Raw genomic sequence first — 27224 nt, forward strand, 5'->3', positions numbered from 1 at the left:
ATTTGTGAAATCTCAGATTTGTTTGCCTCCAGGCTCAGTTTATCTGCCCACAGTTGCCCAGCTTCATTTTTTTCCCATGTCCAAGACCATTTAGCTTAGAAACTTTATACTTTTTTTTTTATTCTTTTAATTCTCTGTCTTGTAAAAGTAGGAAAGGAGACCTGGTCTTTGAAAGTTGGTGTGTTGTACGGTTAGAGTGCAAACACTTTTCTTGGTTACAGGGGTTTCATTTCAACTCCTTCTGTGTGGATACAGCAGTGAGGTTGTCTGAGTTTCCTTACGTAGGATCTGAGACATCCTCATGTCACTGAATGTGCGCCTACCATGAGTCTTGCCTACTGAGCTGGACACCTTTGTCACCCCCCACCCGCCGCCAGACTCCAGTTTTGAAGGCTGTTGCAGGTCCGTTTCTTCTATCTCACTTTGGTCCAAGTGGAGGTTTGGTCCAAGGTCCAAGTGGACCACTTTGCCTAAATTGGAATATTGTATTAAAACTTTGCTCCAAAGTCTTTTTTTTTTTTATTTATGATAGGCACACAGTGAGAGAGAGAGAGGCAGAGACACAGGTAGAGGGAGAAGCAGGCTCAATGCACCGGGAGCCTGACGTGGGATTCGATCCCGGATCTCCAGGATCGCGCCCTGGGCCAAAGGCAGGCGCTAAACCGCTGCGCCACCCAGGGATCCCTGCTCCAAAGTCTTTAGACAGATCTTCATATTTCTTAAAAAATTTGATAATTACCTAATTTTATCTTTATGCTTATTACATTCTTTTAAGTTTTTTGAGTGGCTAACAGGAAAAAACATGATAAAAACTTGAAGTAGGAGAAAGAACTCCTAGTGAAGGAGGGGGACTACTTGTCTTCATTGTCTGAACTCCAGTTGAGTTTTGTACTACTAGCAAGTTGTAGTTGGCTCAGAAGGAAATACTCTTGCTGACCCAGAGATGACTGCTGTGGGCAGAAGGCATGGGCACCTGTAAGGCGGCCCTTCAGAATGAGGAACCCTGAGAGCATGTTTGAAAGATGGAAAGACATGCCTAGAGTATAGGGAGACAGCATGAACCGGATGGGAGGCAGTGTCATAGCATGGAGAGAAGGCCCTAGAGTTTGAGATTTATCTTGAGAACAGTGAGAAACATAGAAAAAGAAAAAGGATGAGAGAAAAATGAACAGAAATAGAAGCGCTGCCGTTTTCTTTCCCAGCCCAGTGTTTGTTTAGTGGTCTGGGATAAACGCACCCCCTTTGAAAACCACAGTCTGGACAAGAGGTCATGGAGCATAATGTGTGGCAATGAAGGCCATTTGGAGAGTGAGATTTCAAGGTTGCAGGAAGGGACTTGGCAGTAGATTAACTAGTCATAACAAAAGAGAAGGGGTGAGGAGGGCTCTGGGTTTCTGGTTTGTGTCACTGAGTGGATCCCAGTGCTGGTTAGAGACTCAGCTAGCAATCCAGCAGTGCGCTGACCTGTTGAAGCCCTGCCTGACTGCACCTGTGCCTCACAATGCCTGTGGTGGCAGAGGGCAGGGGGTGCTTGTAAGGTGGTTGGTGGACAGCTCTGTTCTGCACAGAAGGGAACATGGTATGGTTGTTAGGATGTGGCAGGATTGGTACATTACAGGTCTTCTTACTTCTGGTTGACTCTAAAGCTTTCTTTAGCTGGCTTCAGAGTCATTGATTCCACAGCTGAAAATAAAAGGTCTACAAAATAGGTGTGGGCTAGGGGGCATGTTGGGACTATTGCTGTTCAAACCTCTAATGGGTTATCTGCAGTTTGTCAGCCGTTAGCAGCCATCTAACATTTGCTAAGAAAGGAATAAAATGTATCTGAGGCCTTAAATTGAGGAAAGATCAAAGAAATGAAGGAGGGATCACATATACAGTCTGCCTAAGAATTGGCACAACGACATGGGAGAGGTTTATATGTTGGCCGTCTTTCATATGGCTATAGATTCATGATGCTCAATTTCCTGAGATCTTTAAAGATTTTCTTTATTAAAAACTGCACATATTTTAAAACAATGAAATTTTTTTGAAGAAGTATTAAAATGCCACTTAAAAAATGCCATCGGGGATCCCTGGGTGGCACAGCGGTTTGGCGCCTGCCTTTGGCCCAGGGCGCGATCCTGGAGACCCGGGATCGAATCCCACATCAGGCTCCCGGTGCATGGAGCCTGCTTCTCCCTCTGCCTGTGTCTCTGCCTCTCTCTCTCTCTCTGTGTGACTATCATAAATTTAAAAAAAAAAAAAAATGCCATCACTCTGAACACACAGTTTGCTCTTTGCTGTAATTCTCATGTCTGCTGGCATGAAGCCTTGCAGTATGAGACCTAGATATATATGTATATATATTTTTTCAGTCTTATTAAAGTATAATCTAAGAATAAAAATTTATGCCATGATGATCTAGTATAGCTTGTTTTGTGAAAGGATCCCTCCTATCTAGTTAATTAACACATTTGTCACCTTACCTCTGTGTGTGTGTGTGTGTGTGTGTGTGTGACAGAGAGTGCGAGAGCGAGAGAGAGATTAATTTTGGTGAGTTATAGCAAACTTCAATTCGTGATAGCATGAGGTACAGTGCTATCAACTAGAGTCACCAAGTTTACATTAGATCCTCAATCCTTACTCATTATATAACTGAAAGTTTGTACCTTCTAACCAGCCTATTTATCCCACCCACACTCCCTGGCAACCACTTTTCTATGAGCTTGGTGTTTTGTTTTGTTTTTTTAAAGTTCACATACAAGTGAAGCTATGCAGTCTTTGTCTATCTCTGTTTGGCTCATTCCACTTAGCATGATGCCTGCAGGGTCCATCCATGTTCTTGCAAATTACAGGATTTCCTTCTTAAAGCTGAGTAATATTCCGTTGTATATATTCTGTAATATTCTGGAATGGAATTATCTATCACATACACATAGTCACACACTGCATTTTCTTTTATCTGTTCATCTGCTGATGGACAGGAGGTTAGGTTGTTTCAGTATCTTAACTATTGTGGATAATGCAGCAAACATAGGGGTGCTGGTATTTCTTGGGTATCTTGTTTTCATTTCTTTTGTATATATGCCCAGAAGTGGGATTGCTGGATCCTAGGGTGGTTATATTTTTAATTTTTTGAGGAACCTCCATATTTTTTCCATAGTGGCGGCACCAGTTTGTGTTCCTGTGGTGTACCTATTTTTGTTTATTTTATTGCAGGCAGCCACACCACTGCAGGTCTTCCTGCATTCTGTTCTAGACACCTTAGAACAGACACATACATACTTGCTTTTATTCCCTTTCAAAACGTATGTAGTTGAACTTTGCAATCACGAGGGTAATACCTGGGGGCCATATTGATGGTCAAAAGTGGGAACACTGCCTCTTTGGAAGCTGGTGATGTGCCTATTCAACAGATCGCTTTCCTGAGAGTAAATCGAAGGAAAACCAGCTTTAGGCAAACATTATGTCATTGAGTCCTCAGAAAAAATGCTGAGATGGTTGATAGCCCATTACCAGTTGCCTCAGAACTGAAGTTAAGGGTCTGCTGTAATGATTTTATCTATAGCCGTAATGTGCATTTATGCTGATCAGATGCAAACAGCCTGTCATGGTTGTGACTACTCTCTCACCCAGGCCTTTTCTATCTCACTGCTCAGACCAAACACCCAAGGGGAGAGAGGACTGGTAGGCAGAGCCCGAGGATCACCACTTATAGACTATATTAGAAAAGCATGAGCTGCTGCCACAGGGCTGTCTGTGGTCAGAGTGGCTGATAGACCAGGTTGTTTTCTTCTCCAAAAGTCCCATGTAGATGCTGAATTTTGCTTTTTTGGTGCATCTTAACGTCCTCAGTACCTGCTTTCCTTCAGGGCGCATTCATCATCTCTCAGCGCCAAGCCAGATTAGTCCTCTGGGCCCTTGGGGGACAGGTAGAGAGGTATGGAATGCTGGGACTATAACCCTGAGAGTAAAGGGGTGCTGCAGGCATCCTCTTACTGCTTCTGCCCAGTCTGGGCAGTAACTGCCCTCCTTCTCTCCCCCCATCCTCCCCTATTCCATCCTTCCTCCTCCCCTCCTCTTCCCTTTCTCTTTCCCCTCCGCCCCTCCCCTTTTTCCTTCCCCCTCTTCACCCCCTCCCCCCCAGCCAAGAGAGTGAGTGGCATCAGCATTCGGCACACTAGGCGTGTGCACACTACAGAATGAATAATCTCGCATCTTTAGGAAATGCCGACTGTGATCGAACTGAGATCAGTATTTTATGTGGTGGCAAGGAGTAGAAGTCTGTAGAAAGAAGATGCCTGAAGATACTGAGTGCAAGAGTGGTGCCTCGTAGTGTAAACTGTGAAAAAAATGGGAGTTTTGGTGGAAAATGTTGGGTCTCATACAGTCCCAATGGTCCCCCTGCATTCTGACAGCCATCGGCTGACTGTGCCAGAATGATTGGTAATGCAGCCTGGCAGGTGCTTTGCTGTCCGAGACGGGATCACTTCTCAGGGCTTTCTTGTAAGTTTTTATATTTTCCTTACTCTCTTTTTCCTTTAAACATGAATTAAAGGAACAGAAGGGGTAAAACCTGAAGACCAGGCATGTTTATTAATAAAAGCTTTTTACAGAAGTAGTCATTTATAGATATCGGTAAGACAGATTCTTTTAAACTTAAAATATAACTACTAAAATTTTGCTAAATTGTTTATCTTCTTTGAAATGATATGATTGACTTGGTAGACATTTTATATGTATGCCTGTGGTCTCCTGTCATTACAGTAAGTGTTGTGCATGCGGCTTTAATAATAATAGACTGGGTTGTTGGGAGTACTTAGCAAAGGTGACATTTATCAATCTTATTTTGTTTGTGTTTGAAAATATCTGCTGTATGTAATATTTTTAAAGCAAGATATAAATTTAATTGGATGATATTTAATCTAATTTCTAAAAATGATAAAAAATTCTGATTAAGGTTTATTACCATTTTCAGATATACAATCTTTAAATTGGTTTGGTTCTCAATCTGTGCAAACTTTTTTAGTTAGCATAAATTGTATTACTTAACTCAGTTTAGGGGAAATCTAAGATACTGTCTTGTTTGCCTTTATGCAGTCTTTCTTGAATCAATATATTTTAATCTGTTCATTGTTTTTTGGTTATTACCAACGGAAAAAAATCTTTCCCACAGTGAAAAGAATTTCTTTGCAATTTTATAGAAAATTATTAATGTAAAGTTTTGAATGTCACTAATACTAAGGAAATTTTTAAATTTGTTTTTTTATCCCAGTTTTGAATGTCACCTTGATTTTATATAAGCCTTTCCACTTTTCATAAATTAGCACCTTTTTCTCACTGAGTTTTTTTTTTTCTTAAATTTACTTAAAGTAAATTTTAATGTAGAAATGCCTATTTGATGTGGCCACATGTTTTTAATAAGATATTTCATTGTGTATATATACATGTTGAGGGAAAAGAGAACGATAAAATGTGGCCTTGGTAAAACAATGAATAGTTTTGATGTTTTTTCAGAGTACAAAGCCAATGAAGATACTCTTATTTATTACATCAATAACTATAAAACACTTTAATTGCTACAGGCTGTTTAAAAACCGGCTTTGTCTCTTTCAGCTAGTAGAAGTGAATTCTGATGTAAATAAAGTTAATCTTAAGTGTTTCCCCTGAATTTTTTTCAGCTGCTAAGTCTTCTTAATGAGCAGTACTAAAAGAGGGTAGATACTGTGAAACTCAGCCATGGATCCTGGCCCTCTTACTGCAGTTTCATTTGCTTTTTAAACTATGATTGTGAAATGTAAATCGATTGCACTCTCTAACTCGGAAAAGAGACTATAAGTGCATCATTTGGTCTGTGGCTTTTTATAGGGTTTTTCCACAAATAAGATGACACATAAAAACTCTCTTTAAAGTTTATATTAAAGAAGATACGTTTCTATTAAATTACAGAGCTTCCAGAATGAGGATCTAGATAGGACGTATGTATAAAAACATTTTGAACCTTTCAAAGCACCTTTTAGTTTGTGTGAAGTTCTTCAGATGGCCCCGTTGTCCTTTGAAGCTTCTAACACCAAGGTGTCTGTTGCAGCCCAGAGCAAGGTTGCTGCTACCCAGGACAGCACTAATTTGCGATGTATTTTCTGTGGTAAGCAACATTATGTTTCCATTACTTTTTCAAGCTGTGCTACATACTACTTGCACATTTCCATAACTTTTGTTTCCGTAGGCCATAGTCTGGTTTGTGGTATTTGGGATCGACAGCAAGCTACCGTTTTATGTTGTGATATCTGTTGTGGTTCGTGTAGGTGATTCGGTCAGCTTTTGAGTTGGCTTCTTAGTGAGAATGTAGTTAGAATGAGGGTCTTAAGACTAACCCTTCTTCAGTTCTTCTAACACGAATGAGAGGGGGTTTTGTTTGTTCGTTTTTGTTTTCAGCTATTTTGTTTGAAGCAGTCTTTTAATTTATAATTTAATGGGGACAAAATTCCATTCACCTTAGTATGTGGCTCCACACGCATCCACATACTACATCCACCTTAGTATGTTTTGAGGAATGTGAATGTGATTATCTTAAGGGAGCTTTTGCTCATCGTGAGCTAAGTTGTGGGCATGCATGTTGTGAGGCAGGTGGAGGCCATTGCTACTTCACTGGATAGGCTTCTGAGTGACAGCCTTCTTTCTCCTGTAGGTGAGGAATGAGCTTCGGCTTCCAGAGGGCTCTTCCACTCCTGTGTACACGTGTGCACATATAGGCATTGTTCACACGCATGAGCTGGATGTGTCCCTTAGCTGCCCGAGTCACAGTTAGACAGGTACATGCTTGTGTCCTTAACACAAGGATAGAGCTGTGTGGTATGCACACACACGCGCGCACACACACCTTCCTCTGAATTGTTTTTATCCTCATTTGATTCTGAAATTTTCTGTTTTGAAAAACCAAGTTCAGAAAGTGACTTGTAATTATTTGAACATTTTTTTCTCCTGTATATCTTGAATGGCCCAATTACTCTATGAGAAATAAAATTATAAAGTGATAATGCTGCTAAAATTTTATATAAACAGTTCAGCTGTGTATATGTACTATATCCATGTGACTCCACTTTTGATGTGATTCTTCAGTATTTCTGATATTGTTTCTTTACATAATTCTATTTAGAATTATTTAAAAATTTATGTACAGCTGGTTTAGGCAAAGAAGCATGTGTGATAAATTTCCAAAAAGGAAATCTCTGATGTATTTCTTAATCACCTAAAGTTCCATTTTCAGATTGCTCCAGGTGACATAGTTACAGCAGTGAGCCTGTGGTGTAGATCTTTGTAACTCCCTCCTCCCCAGGGTTTAATCAGTGACTCTTAGCTGTGCTTATCGGCCTCCTCCCCGGGGCTCTTTTAGGCCACCTTTTGAACTAGCCATGAGCTATTACTTGTATTGGTGTTATTAGGAGTTTTTTTTTAGTTATTTTGAAAACCTACTTGATGTTCTGTACTTTGCTCCTTACTATCTTGAGTTCCACATGCAGAATAATACACTTTACCCAATTGCAGGGAAGATTGATTTGCCCTTAATAAAAGTGAATTTTTTAAGTTGTAAAATAATGTGTTAAAAAGAAGATTTTCCCCATTATTACCTTTAATTGATTTAACGGTGTATAACAATATAATTACCACATTGCTAAGTTTACACTTGATTGTATTGTGTATAATAACACCTATTGGTCTTTTAGTCCTGTGTTTTTAAGCAGTCTGTGGCTAAGTGTGAAACCAGATTTGTGAAAATTAAAATGTGACAGCAGGTGCAATGTGCTTTAGCCAAAATTCAGTATTAATTCAAGACCGAAATGCCATTCATTCCTGGATCTGAGAGACACTCTGTTCTGATTTCCATCATTTATAGAGAACTTATCAGTGGCATGAGCACATTTTCTTGATCAGAAACTAAGTCACATCTCTGCTATATGAATTCTAGCCAGGACATATTAATATCAGTCCTTGTCTCTGGCTATGGTAATATAACAGGGAAATAACCCTCAAAATCAGTTACTGTACTTCATGACACCATTATAGGAGGAGGCAGGCTCACATTTCTTCTCTTTCTTCCCAAAAGAGACCTGTCAGCCACCACATGATGCTCGTAACAATGCTGTCATTTGCCCACCAGATAGGAAAGTGCCTTTTTTTTTTTCATTCTGTGAGGACACAGATACTCATTTAGGAATATGACCGATGTGAAATAAGTAAGAGTTACAGTCCAGAAAACTGGTGGCTGGAAGCCTTGACTAATCTCAGTTGCTGCTTCCTGCCGAGTGCCTCACATTGGTGTGATCGACTACAGAGTGCTTGATGAGAAAGAAATAGGAAATTGTGTCCCTAAAGGTCTTGACTGACCCAGAACTCTTCTAGTCAGTGCTTACAGTATTTGCATTATTGTTAGATGCAAATGAGTTTCAGTGTGCTCATTATGGTGACTTGATAGTACTGATGGAGAAGAAACAAACAGGACAACTAGATTTTAAATACAGGTGTAAGAAGACACCAGGGGAAGGCCCCTCCTCTCCTGCCCTCCACGGAGAGGATGTCTATGGAAAGAACCATATAGAAAACAATCTTAAGAGTTTTTCTTGTATCAAAATTCCCCTCATTTTAAAAGGATCTTCCTTATAACTTTCCTCTTTTTAGCTGCATGAATAAACTGTGGTAAATTATTTTTATAATTTAATGATATCAGCCAGAGAATACTTCCTACATTTTTAAAACTTCCTTTTAAAACAAGTTTGTTTTTAACTTAAAAAAAATTCAAAACAGTTTCTTTAAATTGCTTTTAAAAGACCCTTATTCCTCATTCAAGCTTTATTTTTAAGTTACATTGAACTTTTGTTATTTTTTTAAAATCTGCTTAATAAAACAGGATTGAGTTGAAATTTTGATACCCTTTTCTTGAATTTATATATTTGAGTTAAAATTTACATCGGTAGATTTGTATTGGTGAACTTCATCTGTTAGGATCACCGTTAAGGTCAAAATGCTTGTGCTAGATGTGAGCTGTGTGTTAGCGTTTTTTTTTTTTTTTTTTTTTGAGATGGATGCTGGACAAGTCTCTCTGACCCCCTGGCATCTAGCTGTTTAATTATAATTTTAAAAAATAAACCAGAATGGTCTCATGAGTTGCCTAGGTTAAATGTTCACATTTAATATTTTTGGATAAATGTAACTTTGGATGTAAAAAATACTTCCCCCAAATAGTTTCTATTTTCCCAAGTTCATCCCCCACCCCCAATCTTCTGTTTTTCTCTCCTTCTGCTGGAAGAGATAAGACATCTTTTCCTTCTAAGAGTATTAGATATTAGTGTGTGGTTTATTAATATATAGTCTATTTTTACATCAGTGTGTACACTTCCAAAAAGTGTACAGTGTGTACACTTCCAAAAAGAAGGAAAGAATTCTAGGCTGTTTACTACACAAGTTCTATTTTTTTATTTATGCAAAAATTTAAGTGCATGTTTAACTTCAAAAAGTTTTTTGATTTTGTTGTTGTTGCTGAGGACATGGGATTAATATATTTTAATATTTCCTTTATGTGGTTCTCAAAATAGCAGACTGTTAGGAAACCTGATGAAATACATCACCACAATTGTCATGTAACTTGTCTTTTAGAGGACAAATTACATGGTTAATCTAGAGATGGGTAAAGACATGAGGAAAAAATTTAGTAGGTAAGTTTAGATCAAATTATCTGTTTCTCTACAATTGGGATATGCCAGTACCGAACCACATTGCCAGGAAACTTATCCTTCTAGTTGCAAGGTTTACTTTCCTAGTACGGCACAGTTACCAAGAATTTGCCTTAGTACACAGAAGCATTTCTCTATTACCTGTTTCTGGTACTAGTGGCCTACAAATCACTTTGAAAATATCTGTTGGCATTTGCTGGCAGACTAGATTTACTTGTTTACTGGATTCTCTTGTTTCCTGGGTTAGATTTCAAGATTGTTCTGTTTTAATCCTAGGCATTGCATATTGCAAATGTCCCATACTTAGTGGCATTTTTTACAAGATGGCAAAAATGGGTCTGCATTGCACATGGTATGTGGGAATGGATGGTCATTAGTTTCTCGTGACAGCCATGTTGGTTTGAATGTAGGGTTTTTGTTTTTTTGGGTGTTTTTTTTTTTTTTGTTTGTTTGTTTGTTTGATTTTTTGTTTGCTTTTTTTTTTTTTACCCCTAATGAAAAGTTATTAAGATTACCTCTGTTATATTTAAAATTCAGATAAGTAGGTTAATTATATATAGAAGTTTAGCAAATGTTTGTTTTCACCAGGGCTGGAAATGCCAAGCCATTAAATAAAAATGGCAGCTTAAATTGGGCAAATTTGATAAATGCATTAGCATTCTTCATCCTAGTAATAAGGTTCTCATGCTCTCTCTCTCCTGTTTTTCATTTCCAGTGTTCTATTTAGGTGAGTTTTTGAATTCTGATTTTTTTCATTTAACTTCTCCCTCTTCACTTCATGAATAAGTACCCCAAAGAGAATGTCTCATTGTCTTAGAAACGTCCAGCTCAGGTGCCTATTCAGATGCTCATTGAACACTTGTTTTCCTCCAGCTCTTCATATATAAATGTTTATTTTTCCTTTATTGTTGATGTTTTCCATTTGTTTCAAGTAAGCCTTCTGGAGATGATGACAGCATTATGTTGCAGTCTTTCATTTGCTGTGTGTTATGTAAAGCTTATATTTTATTTTGCTAAACAAAGAGAAGATACATTTGTAAATATGTGATGGTTTTATGTTATTCTTCTCATGATTTTATCTCCTCCGTCCAGCTAACTATAAAGATAATGTTCATCTATAATGTTTTCCCTCCCTTTTAGGGCCAACATTGCCTAGACAAAATTCTCAACTGCCTGCCCAAGTTCAAAATGGCCCATCACAAGAAGAATTGGAAATTCAAAGAAGGTAAATTTTATGTTGTTATTTGCAGTTTTTCTTTCTACTGCAGAAAACCTGTAAGCATCCTAATATTGAAAGTGGATTATATCTTGTCAGCCGTTTGAAAGTCACTTGGCAAAAAAAAAAAAAAAAAAAAAAGTCACTTGGCAGCATACAAAGTGACTTTCACTTCAGGGAGTCTTATTTTTATAGCAATTATAAATTGATCTATGGTCATTATGGTTTTCACATAACTAATTTAACTAGAAAGTTGAAATCATGGCTATTAGTAGAAGTCATTGATAATGAGATATTATCATAGTGCTTAGTAATGGAATACAAACTCATTCTATTTATGATTAAATTGCTGGTTCAGTAAGATCAATGATAACATCTTGTTGCTTCAATGTAATTTATAAAGAAATACAGTACAGTTTGTAAGAAAATTTCTCAATTAGCAGAGTCTCCGAACTATAAGCTACCAAATTTGTAACAGTTTTGTAAAATTCAGATACATTCAGTAAAATTGAGTTAGTTAAACTCAAGTGTTCGATTTTATTTATTTCATAAGATTTTATTTATTTATTTATTTGGCAGAGACAGAGCATGAGCATGGGGAGTGGCAGAGGGAGAAGCAGACTCCCCACTGAGCAGGGAGCCCCATGCATGGCTCCATCCCAGGACCCTGGGATCATGACTTGAACTCAAGGCAGATATTTAACCAACTGAAGCCACCCAAGCACCCCTAGGTGTTCCATTTTAAACATATGAAAACTTTTTGGAGATGTTGATCTTGCTTTTTATCACTAGTCGGTCACCTGTTTTATTTTAGACAGCTGATAACCATCATACTTAGATGGATTCTTCCAGTTGACAAGCATTTGATCCATAGCATGCCAGCATCTCTTCTTCTGACCTTTGATTTGGATCTCACATTTGAAACACTCTTCAGATTCTCTGTGTTGTTTTGATGTGTGTGTCATGTTCCCCTGTCAGCTAGAGGGATCTCTCACCATGTTCCGTGTTGGCTGCTTTGGTGTGTAACTGCTTGGCTCTTGGGGAAGGCCCTTCTGAAATGAATTTTGGTTTTGTCACAGCCTTTTATATTTAGTAAAGTTGCTCTGGAAATAGCTCCAAATTTGATGAAAATCTATCCAACTCTTTTGAGTGAAGCTATAACAAATATAAATACAATTAAATTTTTGTAGAAATAAGGAAAGTTTAAAAGATGGAATTTGGTTCTGTATTGAGTGTTTTAAACAGAACAATTCCAAGAGTTAGAAATTATAATGAGACTGTTGCCTCCCCCTCCACACACACACATAGACACACACACACACACACACACACACACACACACGGAAAAGTAATTAACAAAAAATGATCATGGGGTGCCTGAGTGGCTCAGTTGGTTGAGTGTCTCACACTGTTTGGGCTCAGAGCTTGATCTTAGGGATTGTGAGATCAAGCCCCAGGTCAAGCTCTACACTCGAGGGGTCTGCTTCCCCCTCCTTCTACACCTCCCTCTGCTTGCACACTCTCTGTCTTTCTCAAATGAATGGATAGATCTTTAAAAGAGAATGATTGGGAATAACCTTTGTGGAAAGCTAGGAAGGACCAGGAAAGAACCCAAATGTAACATAATTTCTGGCATCATGGAATGACAAGTGGCTCCTGGAACAGTTGCTGGATGAGGACAATGCAGGATAGAAATAGGAGCCAGCAGAGGGTACTGCTGGCTTGGTGAGGATCTCAGATGGGTGATCCTCTGCATGGAGGTCATTCAGAACAGAACTTGGAACTTGCAGTTTTAGTGGAAATGAATATTGAGTGAATTTTTACTAACTGCTGTGAAAACGCTGTACCTTGAGTCTGATTTTGTCCCGTCCAGGGGCTGGCCCTGCAGCGCTCACCTGGCTTTTCTGTTTGTATATAGGAAGATACTTCAGAGTTTGAAAATTGAATGTTGTCTATACTGCTCATTTAGGTCAAAACTTGAACTCAATCGTTTTGAAGAGTAAAACCCAAAGTTCTGAAAAATTCTTAAATTATTTTCTGTAAATTAATTTTTAAAATTTTTTGGTAAATGTAAATTTTCTGTGTAAATTTTTATTTTCTGTCCCTAGCTACACTGTCTTCTTTATTTTTTAAAAAGATTTTTAAAAATATTTTTTTAAGTAATCTCTACACTCAGCATGGGGCTCAAGCTTATAACCTCGAGATCAAGAGTCGAACACTGCACTAACTGAGCCAGCTGGGTGCCCCCTTTTCTTGTAGGGAAACCTTCCATTCGAGTACCACTTTCTCTCTTTCAGTGTTAATTTTTTTTCTCTGTCCCTTCCCTTCTCTCTCCTTCACCCACTTCCTTTTTTATCTGCTGAAATCTGTTTTGTGTCTCCTCAAATCTGGAAATGCTGCTTCCAGCATTGACTTGTTTCTACTTCAAATATCTCCTCTTTGTGCAACTTTGCCACTTTGTTTTCTTCCTTTCAAAGTGCAGAGTCTCTTCCTTGCTGCCTTTTGTCCCTTGTACCCCTCACTCCTCTGGCTTCTTACATGAACATGCGCACAAGCTGTCCTTGTTCTCCCTCTGTATGTGGTATACCTTGACAGACTGATGATTGGGTTGCATATTGAAGCTTTACCTTAACTGTCTTATCCCGGTGGCTTCTACATCGACAGCTGTGATCATACACCTGAGATCTGTGCCATATTGCCCACGAAATAGGGTAGTATCGTAGACCCTCCTGAGAATTTGGCGCAGCAGCAGATTCGTGCCATCTTTCCCCCAGCCTCCCGCCCTTCTTACATGCACATATATGTGCACTTACGTGCAACATCTGCATGTCATTTCAGAGGGTCACAGACCCTCCCACCCTCAGTTCCAACAGTTGATCCTCAGTGAGAATTCCTGTTTTGGAGCTCATGCATTTGGGTGTCCTACTAATACTGAAGTGTTAAACCCTTATGATTTCATTCTTAATGTACATACCTTCTTCTCTTTAATATTTCTCCCAGACTTTCTGCTTAGAGGGTCTGTAATGCTCTTCATTCATGATCTCTGTTCCAGTGTGCCCTGTGACTTCTGTCTCTAAAAGCCTGTTCTACTCTTCTGACATTCTCATTACTAGTAGCTTCCAGTATTTGTTCTCTTACATACTGCCAGTGTTTTGTAGTTGATTTACTGATCTTTAACCTAGACTTCCTTTCAGTTATTCCCACTTTATTACTGTCAGATTAATTTTTTTAAAGTCATTTGCACGTGGTAGACTCCCTTTATAGCACATGGTAGATTCTGGAGGGCAGAAGATGGGGAGGGTCGCCTGCCTTCCCTTCCTATTAATGCCCAGAGTTTAATCACTCTTAACCATTTCTGCATTTAATAGTCCTGATAGCTTCTTCCATAGCATGAAATCGTATGCTGCTTTTTCTATTTCTTGATGAGTCCTGTGACAGCTGGGGGCTGTGTACCCACCCCCTAGAAAGCACAACTTGTCACCTCCCTGGCCAGCTTCCAGCAGCTGTTAGTTTCAGCCCTGACACTGGTTTCTCTTTCAGATTGAACCTGTGTCTTCGCTTGAGCTGTTTCCACCTTCTTCGTTCTGTGACACCCCTGTCCCTGTGCTTCCATCCCATCCCCTGGTTTTCTCATTTAACAATTTATACATTTGCAGTCTTCTTACATCTGTCCTTAATTTTGTCCTTATGTTTACAGGTGTTCTGCCCCCTCCCCCGCCCCCTTTTCTGGAATCCCTTTAAACCTGTCAACCACAGTAATCTGGATTTTTAGGACTATGTCATGAACTAAAGTTTTAGGGTTTTGTGGGGTTTATTTTCTTTAGCTCAGTACTTAACGGACCTTTTTTTCATTTGAAGACTTATAACCATTTAAACATTTCTTCTCTCTGTTTTCTGAGTTCTCTTTTGGGAACTCCTGTTAGTCAATGTTAGTCAATGCTGACCTTTCTGGGTTATTTCCTCATGATACTTACTTGTCTCATTTTTTTGCTTCTTTTTCAGTTCTGTATTCTTGGAGGTTTGTTTGTTTGTTTGTTTTTAGATTTTATTTATTTGAGAGAGAGAAAACAGAGGGAGAGTGAGAGGGAAAAACAGATTCCCCACTGAAGAGGGAGCCCGATGTGGGACTTGATACCAGGACCCTGAAATCATGATCTGAGCCAAAGGCAGACACTTAACCGACTGAGCCACCCAGACACCCCTCTTGGCGATATTTGTAACAATATATTCTAGACCAGTACCATCTAGTAGAAATGTAATATGGATCATGTATGTAATTAAAATTTTTCGGGCAGCCCCGATGGAGCAGCGGTTTAGCGCCGCCTGCAGCCCAGGGTGAGATCCTGGAGATCCGGGATCGAGTCCCACGTCAGGCTTCCTACATGGAGCCTGCTTCTCCCTCTGCCTGTATCTCTGCCTCTCTCTCGCTCTCTCTGAATAAATAAACAAATAAATCTTTAAAAAAAATTTTTTTTTCTAGTGGCCAAATTACCAAAAGTAAAAAACAAGTGAAATTAATTTTAATAATATATTTTATTTAAGCCAGTTTATCTAAAGTATTATCGTTTTAACATGAAATAAGTATAACAATTGTTAGAGTATTTTATATCCTATTTTTCATACCAAGTCTTCAAAATTAGGAATGTGTTTATGAATACCACACATTGCCATCCAGACAGGCCACATTCAAATGTTCAGGAGCCACACACATGGCTCACAGCTGCCTAATGAGGTTTGAGCACAGTAGTGGATCGTCTGTTGAAAGATTAATCTTAATCTCCAAGAGCTTTTTCTATTTTATAATTATTCCCTTTTTAACAGCCTGTTTCAAATTCATAATTGTATCTTAATCCTCTCCTATTTTCTATTTTTCTTGCTTTGCCTGAGTCTTCTCCCTCCTGTAGAGTTAAATTGATTGTCATACTGGTTTTACTCAAATTATCTGGTCATCTTTAGTGGTCCATTTATTTCTAAACATACGAGATTGAATGGTGTCAGTCCATGGCTTGGGTTTCCTCTTGCATCATGGAGGTAAGGTCTCTACTGGGCAGGTTCCTCCCTGACCAAGAAAGCTGTCAGGACATCTGTGGAGGTGGGCAGGATGCAGAGGCTGGCGGGCTCTCCTTTAGAGGATACAAGGGTGGGGAACAGACAGGCCTTGGGACCCCATAGATGCTGAGCTGGTTCCAAAAGCTCTGACTCACCAGAGGCAGCATGTTGAGTTTGTTTAGAGAACAGTCTCCTGTGGTAAATGCCATTCCATCCATTGAGCGAAGGTTGAGGAGGAGAGGGGTGGCAGATGCCCCTGCTTTTCAGGCAATGCGTGAGTTTATTAAGCCTGATTATGGCCTTGTTGCCCCCTCCCATCCTGTGTGTCTGCTGGACTTATGAGAGATCTCTCCCAGGTTCCTCTTGTCATGTGTGCTTTAGCCACTTTGAGTATGTATTCTGGATGTGCTGTCTTTGCTCTGCAGCGCAGTAAGGAGTTTCTGGGCACTGTCTGTTCCCTGTGTTTGTAACACACCAGGGCAGGGAATGGGATGGGGGTGTAAACAGCCTTACCCCCAATCAGACAGTAAACAGTAGACATGGCAAAAGATGATTAGTGCTCTGGGAAGGGACTGGGCCAAGTAGAGGGGAGTGGTTGTGGTGGCAGGGCAAGGGAGGCTGGTTATAATTGTAAATGGGGTGGGTCAGTCAGGATAGGTGTTACTGAGACAAAGGAAGGAGCTAGCCAAGCAGGTGTCTTGGTGAAATACTTTGCATGCAGAGGGAACAGCTAGTGCAGAGGCCTTGGGGTGGGATCGTGCATTTGTGTACAAGGACAAATGAAGAGGCCACGGTGACTTGGATAGAGAGAGCAAGAATAGAAAGGAGAATCCTATCGTGCAGTACCTGGCCAGAGATTGCAGAGAAGGTAGTTTTAGTTCTGAGAGAAAGAGGGACCATTGAATGGTTTTCTTTTTCTTTTCTTTCTTTTTTAAGATTTTATTTATTTTAGAGAATGGGGAGAGGGGCAGGGAGAGAGGGAGAGAATCTCAAGCAGACTTTGCAGAGCATGGAGCCCCAACATGGGGCTCAATCCCACAATCCTAAGATCATGACCTGGCACAAAACCAAGAGTCGGACGCTCAATTGACCGATCCACCCAGGCGCCCCTGAATGATTTTGGTAGAAATGATTTGGCTTACCATTTTATTTATTTTATTTTTATTTTTAAAAGATTTTTATTTATTTATTCATAGAAACGCAGAGGCACAGGGAGAGGGAGAAGCAGACACCATGCAGGGAGCCTGACATGGGACTTGATCCCTGGTCTCCAGGATCACGCCCTGGGCTGCAGGCGGAGCTAACCGCTGCACAACTGGGGCTGCCCTGGCTTACCATTTTAACCATCAGACTGGCTGCTCTGTTGAGACTAGCCTGTGGAGAAACACAGATAGAGGTGGGCGCCTTCTAGAGGTGAATACAGTCCAGCAGGAAAACCGGGTGGCTATTAACGAAAACTAGGTGGGATATAACAGTGGCTTCCACCAAGTGACGGAGGTGGCAAGAAGGCAGAAACCCCACTTTCTGAGGTTGTATACGGGGTATGAGAGATGGGGGGATCGTGGCTTTTAACATGAAGTGAGTGGGAAGGATGGAGTTGTCCTTCACTGAGATACGGAAGACTATATATGAGTCGAGCAGGTTTTGTTGGGAGGTATCAGAGGTAAACTTTGAGACTGTTGTAAGAGTGAGATGTTTGTTAGACATCCACGTAAAGATGTTGAATGGGTACTTGGATATATTTGTCTATGGAAACTGAGGAAAGAAGTGTAGACTTAATTAAACTCCTCTCTGCCATTCCTGCTTCCATAAACTTGATGATAGAGTTGTTCTGCTGATGACCCCTCAGTTTTCTACTTTGTCATGAGTTTGTTCATAGACAAGATTTTTCTGGAATTCCAGTAGAATCTTGGAGTGGAGTCAGATTGAATAAGAGTCCAGACAGTCCTGCCATGTCACTTTGCCCTCAGTGTCCCAAGGGCCAGTCCTGCTCACTTCCAGCTGCATCATTTGGCCTAATGTCTGAGGACTACCTTGCACATTTGTCTTTCTCCTGGCTCGCTCTCCACACACCACTCTCTGGTTTTCCTTTTCTGACAGTGCGTTGTCATCATCTGTAGACTCTCTTCTAGTTGTACCAGTGGCTTTCTTTTTTGAACTCTTACAACTTAATCACATCCTCTCTTACTTTATATTTTACTGTTTATTATGTACTTTATAGCTGACCCTCATCTATACAGTAAACATTATAGACTCCTAGAGAGTAGAGACCTGAATAACATTTCTGAGAAAGCGCAGTCCCAGTAGCCCAGTGGTTTAGCGCCGCCTTCAGCCAAGGGTGTGATCCTGGAGATCCGGGATCGAGTCCCATATCGAGCACCCTGCGTGGAGCCTGCTTCTCCCTCTGCCTGTGTCTCTGCCTCTCTCTCTCTGTGTGTCTGTCATGAATAAATAACATCTTAAAAAAAAAAATTCTGAGAAAAAGCCAAGAAATTTTCTGGTCCTGAATTCACATGTATGTAGGTGTTAGTTAGGTATAAGAGGCAGAAAATATATGAGTTTATGTGGTTGGGAGACAGTTAAATAAGATAATACAATCCATTTTCATGCTGTTTAGGCTTTTCTGTCTGTGCTATTTGGGAGATGGTGGGAGGCTTCCCTGAGGAGATGCACCTGGAGTCATGCCCTGAAGAGGAAGCTGGGTAGGAACTTTTGGTTTCAGAAAGGGAGAGCATTCCAGGCAGAAAGAGCAGATGTGTAAGGCAAGGGGGTGCAGTCAGCCCTGTGACATGGGTGCCGCTCCCAGGACTGATGGAACAGTTGGAAGAATAAGTTGTGTCCAGCTTGTAAAGTGCTTTATATGCCATATTGAGAAATTGATTTTTTATTATCTTTTCCTGTATTTGTTGAGTAATAAAAAGGACCTTGCTTTTTAACACTTCAGTATTCTCAAATTATGAGAAAAGTCTCCGCTGTTCTCCTGTGGCCTACATCCTATGGGATTTGTTTTTGCCCATGATGAAACCACACTTGGAAGAAGGTACTTTGTAGTATCTTTATACAGACACTTAGCACTGGTCTTTGTCTCAGCAGCAGAGGCAGTTGGTAAGGAAACATGATGGTAGCAGGGTAATGCAGCACAGACTATCAGAAGCTGGATTTCCAATAGAAATTCTATTTCCAAGATTTATTTTATGTGGTTATTTATAAAGAAATAAATGTTCTTGCATTTGATTTGATTTTCAGAGGCATGATACAATACCCTTGGCCAACTTTTATTTCGTGACCTTACTAATAACTTTGGCTCCTTACCTGGTTCTTTTCTACACCATTACTGAAAAGTGTAATCAAAATGAAGATTATTACATTATAATTATTCACCTGTAAGATTTTGGTAGTTATATTTTTAGTATAAAGTTCATATTATATAATGATACATTTCTGTTACTGCTTTTAGGTATATTGTTCTTGAGGGTTTCATGAATTGATTTTTGACGATGGGCAAGTGGTTTGTGTTTGGTGAGTAAGTAGTAAGTGATGGGTTGGAAGAGAATGACAGGAATAATGTGCTCCCCAGCCATATGTATATTGGGTATGCATACAAACTTGATAGGATTTTTTACTCAGAACCATAAATTATTACTGGATTATTTCATTTTATTTTTTAAGATTTTATTTATTTGATAGAGCACAAATGGGGGGAGCAGCAGAGGGAGAAGCAGACTCCCTGCTGGGCAGGAACCTCCCCCCCCAGATGTGGGGCTCAATCCCAGGACCCCAAAATCATGACCTGAGCTGAAGGCAGATGTGTACCCACCTGAGCCACCCAGGCACCCCTATTAATGGGTTATTTTAATTAATAGCTAAGAATTCTTATTCTTTAAATCATTTTTTCCTGGCTTCTGAAATAGTTACGAAAAGGAAATTAATTACTAAAGAAAAGTTTAAACAACATATTTAGAATCTGGTTTGTTTAGGAAGGTCAGCTGCCCTTTGCAGAACATCAGTTATGTAATGTGACAGAAAAGGAATGGGCATCTACTCTCTAACTTTCATGAAGGATGTTCTGGATTGAATTGTGCCCCCCAAGAAAGATATGTCCCAATTCCCAGCATCCCAAAATATGACCCTGTGTGGAAATAGATTCATTAGTTAAGATGAGGTCATACTAGAGTGGGGTGGACCCCCTTTATCCAGTATACTGGGTGACCTTAGAAGAAGAGGAGAAAGGCTGCAATGACGTGGATGGAACTGGAGGGTGTGATGCTGAGTGAAATAAATCAGGCAGAGAAAGACAAGTATCATATGATCTCACTCACATGTGAAATTTAAGAAATAAAACAGGATCATAGGGGAAGAGAGGAAAAAATAAGACAAGGTGAAATCAGAGAGGGAGACAAACCATAACAGACTCTTAATCATAGGAAACAAACTGAGGGTTGCTGGAGGGGAAGGGTGTGGGGGAACGGGGTCACTGGGTGATGGGCCATAAGGAGGGCATGTCATGTGATGAGCACTAGGTGTTATATAAGACTGATGAATCACTGATCTCTACCTCTGAAACTAGTAATACATTTATATGTTAACTAAGTTGAATTTAAATAAAATTTTAAATAAAGATACAAAAGCAAGATGGCCCTATGAAGACACAGAGGCTGACATAGGGAGGAGATCATAGGATGGAGGGAGGCAGAGACTGTAGTGTTGTATCTGCAAGCCAAGGAATCCCAAGAGTTACCAGTGATCACCAGAAGCAGTAAAGAGGCATGGAGCAGGCTCAGCATCAGAGCCCTTAGCCAGCACCTTGATTTCAGAGCCTGACCTCTCGTATGAGAGAATGCATTCATGTTGTTGTAAGCCTCCTCATTTATGGATCTTATTATGGCGATCATAAAAAAAAACTAGTATGAGTAGTAGCTTAGACCAGCAAAAGCTACAGCTAAGCCAGGACAGAGGAAGGGTGAGTGGCCATGGCACCTGTCAACAGCCAGCTATTTTATAGTGCCACACACAGAAGTGTCAGTTACAAGTCTTTATGAAGAGTATGTAGATAGCCACATGTCCTCCACCACACTTGGCCAGGAGACCAGAGATTTATTCTCTAGAAGTGAACCAGACACACTCTAGACCAGTGCTGTTCGAGTAAAATATGATGCAAACTCCATGTCGTTTTTAAATTTGCTAGTGACTACATTTTAAAATTTTTAAAAGAGGGGATCCCTGGGTGCCTCAGTGGTTTAGTGCCTGCCTTTGGCCCAGGGCGTGATCCTGGAGTCCCAGGATTGAGTCCCACCTCGGGCTCCCGGCATGGAGCCTGCTTCTCCCTGCTCCTGTGTCTCTGCCCCTCTCTCTCTCTCTCTCTCTCTCTCTCTCTCTCTCTCTCTCTCTCTCATAAATAAATAAATAAAAATTTTAAAAGAAACAAAAATGAATTTTAATAATGTATTTAACTTTCTAAATCTAAAGTATTATCATTTCAGGGGCACCTGGCTGGCTGAGTTGGTAGAGCATGTGACTCTTGATCTCAGGGTTATGAGTTCGAGCCCCACATAGGGTGTAGAGATTACTTTAAAAAATCTTAAGAAAAATAACTTCAATAAGTGATACAAAATCTTTAGAGATATTTTGCATTCTTTTATGCTAGGTGTGGAAAATCTGATATGTATTTTTATATGTCAGGCATGTATCATTTCAAACTAGGAGCATGTCAAATGCTCAGTGGTGAAATACAACTGGCAACTACTGTTTTGGACTGCTCAGAAGCCTACGCCAGAGGTTAGCAAACTATAGCTCACCAGCCACATCCAGCCCTCAGGTCTGTGTTTGCATTGCTGATGGCTAAGAATGACTTAACATTTTTACAGAGTTGTATTTAAAAAGAGAGAAAAGAATATGTAGTAGAGATGCTGTGTGAGGCCCACAGAAAGTTTGTTGACCCCTGGTCTTGACTGGGCCACATCAGGCATAGAAGTGCAGGTGTGGGCAATTTGCCATGAAAACAGGGATTGGTTAGAGTCGGCCAGGTCAGTCTCTTTTTCTTGCCCAGTTCCTAGACATTGGTAGCCACACCTGTAGAGCTCATGCAAGAAATGTTGAGCCATCTTTGGCAAAATTGGCCTGGCCAAGAGAAAGGATAGGTATTGACATTTAGGGTCCCTGCCAGTGAAGGTAATTTCCTCGAGGGCTTCTGCCCAGCTTCAGTGCCACTCCATAGACATAAGTGGACAGCCAGAAATCGTCAGACCTTTGAGGGACACCTATGCATGAAAACAGAAGACAACAAACAGGAAATTGACCTTTGAGGAAATAGGTGTAATACAGGAAACAGAAGAAAACCTAAAACTACCCTGCAGCAGCTGCAGAGAACTAAGGGAACATATTTCACTTATAAGGCAGAAACTGTAGTTATTTAAAAATAATCAGGAACACCAGAGTGGCTCAGTCATTTGAGCATCCGACTCTTGGTTTTGGATCAGGTCACGATCCTTAGGGTTGTGGGATCGAGCTCTGTGTCAAGGCTCCATGCTCATTGGGAAGTCTGCTTGGGGCCAGGTGGTCATTATTGCAGACACAGCCACAAGGTTTCTATGGCAGCAGTTCACCTCTTCTTTGCGGCTTGCCAGGGACGACACTTGAGGGGGCAGGAGTGGCTGGGTTTGGGTGTTATTTGCCAGCCCCTGGTTCTAGACTGATGAGACTCACCAAGGCCTGTCATGGTGGCATTTCAGAGTATGACAGAATGTTTTCAGAGCTTGGGGTGAGGACTGTGGCTTCAAATCCTAAGAGGATGTTGCCAGTCAAACTTATATCTCTGCACAACTTCCCCAGGAAGCTACCAGAAGGTGTGTTCTATTAAAATGAGAGAATAAACCAAGAGTGATGAAGTCATAGGAGCAGCCTGCAAGCAAGGGACCCAGCTTGGGACAGAGACAAGGGAATTCCCAGTGTGGCTAAGGCGAAAGCCAGACCTTAGGGACCTGTCTGATAAGCCAAGAGGTCTGAGGGTTCCTGATGTGTTTCTGGAGGAGAGCAACCATGAGGGAACAGAAAATAGAGTGGATTCCCTGATACGCTGGACCATATCAGGAGGGTTTACAGTTCTGTTGGAGAGTTTGGGGTGGAGCAGGGATAGTATAGAGAAAAAAGGATCAAATGGGGAAAAAGGTTGTAATTTTTAACACCAGAGCAAGGAAGAATTGCTCTGAAAAGTAAATATGATCACCCATGAATAATATAAGTGAATGTTGATGTATCCCAAGTGGCAGTATGGTTTGGTTAGAAGAATGCGAAGGGAGAGGTTTTATGGGTTGGAGGGGTAGAAACTAGGTCCTTTGTGCAGTTGAACATCAGTAGAAACGTGTCACGCTGGAGGACTCAGTCACTCTGAACAAATCACTGTGTTTAGAAACACAAGGTCAGTACCAGATTGAAAGTAGTTGTTTCTGGAGAGTGAAATCAGGATTGGGAGGGTCCCTCCCTGGGGAAGGGATTCCTGTTTTGTTACAAGCTTTGTTGTACTGCTGGTTATACACTTTTAATTTGTTTACTTTAATAAGAGTGAGAGGAGTTGAAATTAACGTTTACCTCGGATATTAATTAGCCCCATACCTTTCCTGTCATCACGTGATGGTGCTATTGTTTAGTTTTCTGCACACTTTTGTTTCATTTGTTAATATCAGTTTTTGGTGTCTACTCATATTATTAATATTTGGCTTCTTTGACTATGGTGAAAAACATATTTAAGAAACATGAGTCAGTCCTGTGTTTAGTCTCAACATAGAACTTAATTTAGTTAATGTCTATAAATAGTTAGTAGATCAGCACCATTACTTGAAAGTTATAAAAGGGGACTGTAGTCCCAGTACCCAAGCAGCAGGGCAGCCATGAGGGTGTATAGCCCCCCAGTCAGCCTTCACAGGCAGGGTGGACCAAGAGTGGATCGCCTCCTCCTGTAAGTATGACCACCTCCCTGTCTCAGGAGTGCTATAACCTTAAACCTTAATTACTTTGTTTCATTTTGTCCACTTTTCATTTGTTTGCTAGTAAAGAAGTGAAAGACCCACATGATATGATCAGAATATATCCATACAGTTTTATTTTCTGTGAAATGTTAGGAATATTGTAGTGTTACTAAATGTTACCAACTCAGGTCCTGTCCTCTTCCCTGTCTGCTCTCCTCTACTTCCAATTGTGTCAAAATTTCAATCATTCTTTACCTACCTAACACTCTCCCACATAGGTAAGGCTGTATAAAATGTATTTTTAAACTTTATTTATATTTTGCTTGCTTTAAAAAAAAATCTTTGAGTTAACATAAACTAAATGTGTGCCTGAATATATTTAAGAAAAAGCCATTAACCTTATTGCTGGCCAGTGTTTTGGATATATCTTTATATTCGTGGCTAGCTCTTTTGAGGAAATAGGTATTTTGGTGGTGGGAGAGACTATTTCTGATGTTTTTAAAATGCTTTTGACTGTTATATCGGTCATTTGCTCTATAATTGTCTTTGAAAAATGTATTTTTTCAGAAATTTTCAAGTTAATGTAAAATGCACATCCTTAATTAAAACAGCCTGGGAGAAGTTTTGCATAGTTTCAGAATTCAAGCCCTTGTAATTTGAAAAAGTCTTCAGGTGGTTCTAACAGTAAAGAGTAGTTGTAGACACAACACCGCTCTGGGAAGAAGCATCATATGTGTTTCCTGAGTGTGAGTCGGCAGTGATATTTCTAAGAAAAGCAGGGTTTGCAAACTTGGAAACTGTCCCCTAAAAAGAAAATACAAATGTTCTCCTTTAGAGGTCAAAACATGAATGTCAGATTTATTTACTGTCCAGTTCAGGTGGGAATTATTCATGCTACTAAAGATCTGGGAAATATATTTAGACATGCATCTTTTTAGTGAGCAAGCTAAAACATTAGCCAAGGACTTTGACTACCACCTTTTTTCCCCCTTCAAATCAAGAAAATATACAATCAGCAGAATCTCTTGCAGCTTTGTGAAATGCCTGCTCCACTCACTATCCATGAACCTGGGGAATCTCTCTGGCATCATACTCCTCTCCTACATCAGTACATATTCTGGATCTTTTATAGACTGAAAACCCTAGAATAAATATTACGTTACGATATGTGGAATAATCTTTCTAAGTCAGAACTCCCTGGCTCTAAATAGCCATTATGCAGTAAGTTTTTGAGACCTGGCTTACTGCCTGTAACTTAAGCTTACTTTTTATGATAAAAGCGTTCGTTGTGTTGGGCAGCCTGGGTGGCTTGGCGGTTTAGCACCGCCTTCAGCCCAGGGCCTGATTCTAGAGATGGGGATCGAGTCCCACGTCAGGCTCCCTACATGGAGCCTGCTTCTCCCTCTGCCTGTGTCTCTGCCTCTCTCTCTTTCTCTGTGTCTCTCATGAATAAACAAATAAAATCTTAAAAACAAAACGAAACAAAACAAAAACATTGTGTTGCTTGAAGAAGTGGCTGTCAATGTGGAGGTAAAAACAACAACAAAACAAATCAAACCTAAGAACTTCAATATGAAAATGCAGTGTGGGGCACCTGGCTGGCTCAGTTGGAAGAGTGTGCGACTCTTGATCCTCAGTGTCATGAGCTCCAGCCCCATGTTGGGTGTAGAGTTGACTTAAAATAAAAGAAATGCAGTGTAGCTTTAGGATACTGTATGGTTTAACTGTATTAATAACATAAACTCTGAATATCGATTTCCCCAGGAATGTATATTCTCCTGTGTATGTGTATGTGTATGTGACCATGCTGGGAAAGGCTTAGGTGTGGTGAGGGAGCTGAAGGAGTCACCTGAGGTAGTGTCTGAAGTTAAAAAGAAATGTCTAAAAAGAGTTGATAGTAACTGGGAATGAGTGGGAAGGTTGGAGCAATGAACTGTTGGTTTTTGTTAATACGCTTTATGTACCTGTATTCTGTTGACAAGAATTAAATGAAAGAGGTGGTGTGGAAATGGAAAAGGGCCTAGGAACTTGGGTCTTTCCATCCTAGATTTCTTGGTGAGCTACTATATTCTTTTCTTTTCTTTCTTTCTTTTTTTTTTTTTAATTTTATTTATTCATGAGAGATGCAGAGAGAGAGAGAAGCAGAGGCACAGGCAGAGGGAGAAGCAGGTTCCATGCAGGGAGCCTGACATGGGACTGGATCCCAGGTCTCCAGGATCAGGCCCTGGGCTGAAGGCGGCACTAAACCGCTGAGCCACCCGGGCTGCCCAAGCTACTATCTTCTGAAACTAAGTAGTTTCTCTTAGCTACTGTACACAGATGTGTTCTAATTAGAATAATATGGGTGTGTCTTTGCCTTTTGGACCCAATCGATCGCTTAGAATATCACATTATAGAGTGTGCTCCTATTTTTTTTTGACACACACTGTGTGTTTAATGTAAGTCCCAGCTGAGTTCATCTATTAGAGGTGATGAACTGACAAAAAGAACTGACTCTTCTCTATTTGGTTTCTTATTGAAAACATACTTGTGAATACCCCGAATTTCTTGCCTTCACCCCTGCAGCATATTGCTACTCCTCAAAAACTGTGTCAGCTAGTGCTTTGTCCAGATTCCCCAAGTTGATACTGCACCATAAAGATCTGGCTTAGGACTTTATAGCTGGTATCTCACACACAGCGACTGCTTGCCCTGAGTACTGTTGTAGGCCTTTTCTGTTTCCTTCGGACAGGTACTGTTAGGTATGGGGATAGGCCCAGAGAGGGACTTCGTGCTTTTCTGAGAGAAGTGGGATTGGTTCACTTGTCAGGTGAGCTTTTCCCTTTTTATAGTCAGTTTAGGAATCATGAAGGGGAGAGATTTCTGGGAAAATCTTTTAGTAGTTTATTGGTAGCGCTGGGAGGGACAAAGACTGGCACCCATGTTCTGTCATTTAACTCTGGCTCTACTGGGAACCCAGTGGTTTATTAGCCAATCTAAGAAAAGTCCTCACATGAGATTCCAAATTATAGCTCACATTTATTGAGCATTCTTATGCCCCAGGAATGTTTGAAAGAGCTTTTTAAGGCATCGCTTAATTTAATCTTACCCTCTGTGCTATGAGATATGTACAAGATGGGGCTATTTTTTATTTTAGGGAGAGGTAACTTTTATAGCAAGACTATTGTTTAGGTCCAGGTGAGAACTTAGAGACATTTGCTTGCTGTATTACATGTATGTGTGGAAGTTAAAAACAAACTGTATGTTTTAGAGCCATATACATTGGGCCTCTGTAGATTTTAATATAAT

At 40.2% G+C, this 27224-nt stretch overlaps 1 protein-coding gene across 22 annotated transcripts in view; it reads left to right on the forward strand.

Moving 5' to 3' along the window:
* The window catches only part of ENAH (ENAH actin regulator), a 145285-nt gene that overhangs the window by 95208 nt on the left and 22853 nt on the right, over positions 1–27224 (forward strand). For 15 of the 22 annotated variants that reach the window (XM_035718531.2, XM_035718524.2, XM_025430685.3 and 12 more), the window contains exons 4-5: positions 6071–6127; positions 10851–10935. In XM_035718531.2, the coding sequence (XP_035574424.1) occupies positions 6071–6127; positions 10851–10935 (142 nt within the window). The remainder of the gene's footprint in view (positions 1–6070; positions 6128–10850; positions 10936–27224) is intronic. The other 7 variants (XM_035718526.2, XM_049112471.1, XM_025430692.3 and 4 more) reach the window with 1 other exon arrangement.

The sequence above is a fragment of the Canis lupus genome, chromosome 7, assembly GCF_003254725.2.
Source record: "Canis lupus dingo isolate Sandy chromosome 7, ASM325472v2, whole genome shotgun sequence".
Taxonomy (NCBI): Eukaryota; Metazoa; Chordata; class Mammalia; order Carnivora; family Canidae; genus Canis; species Canis lupus.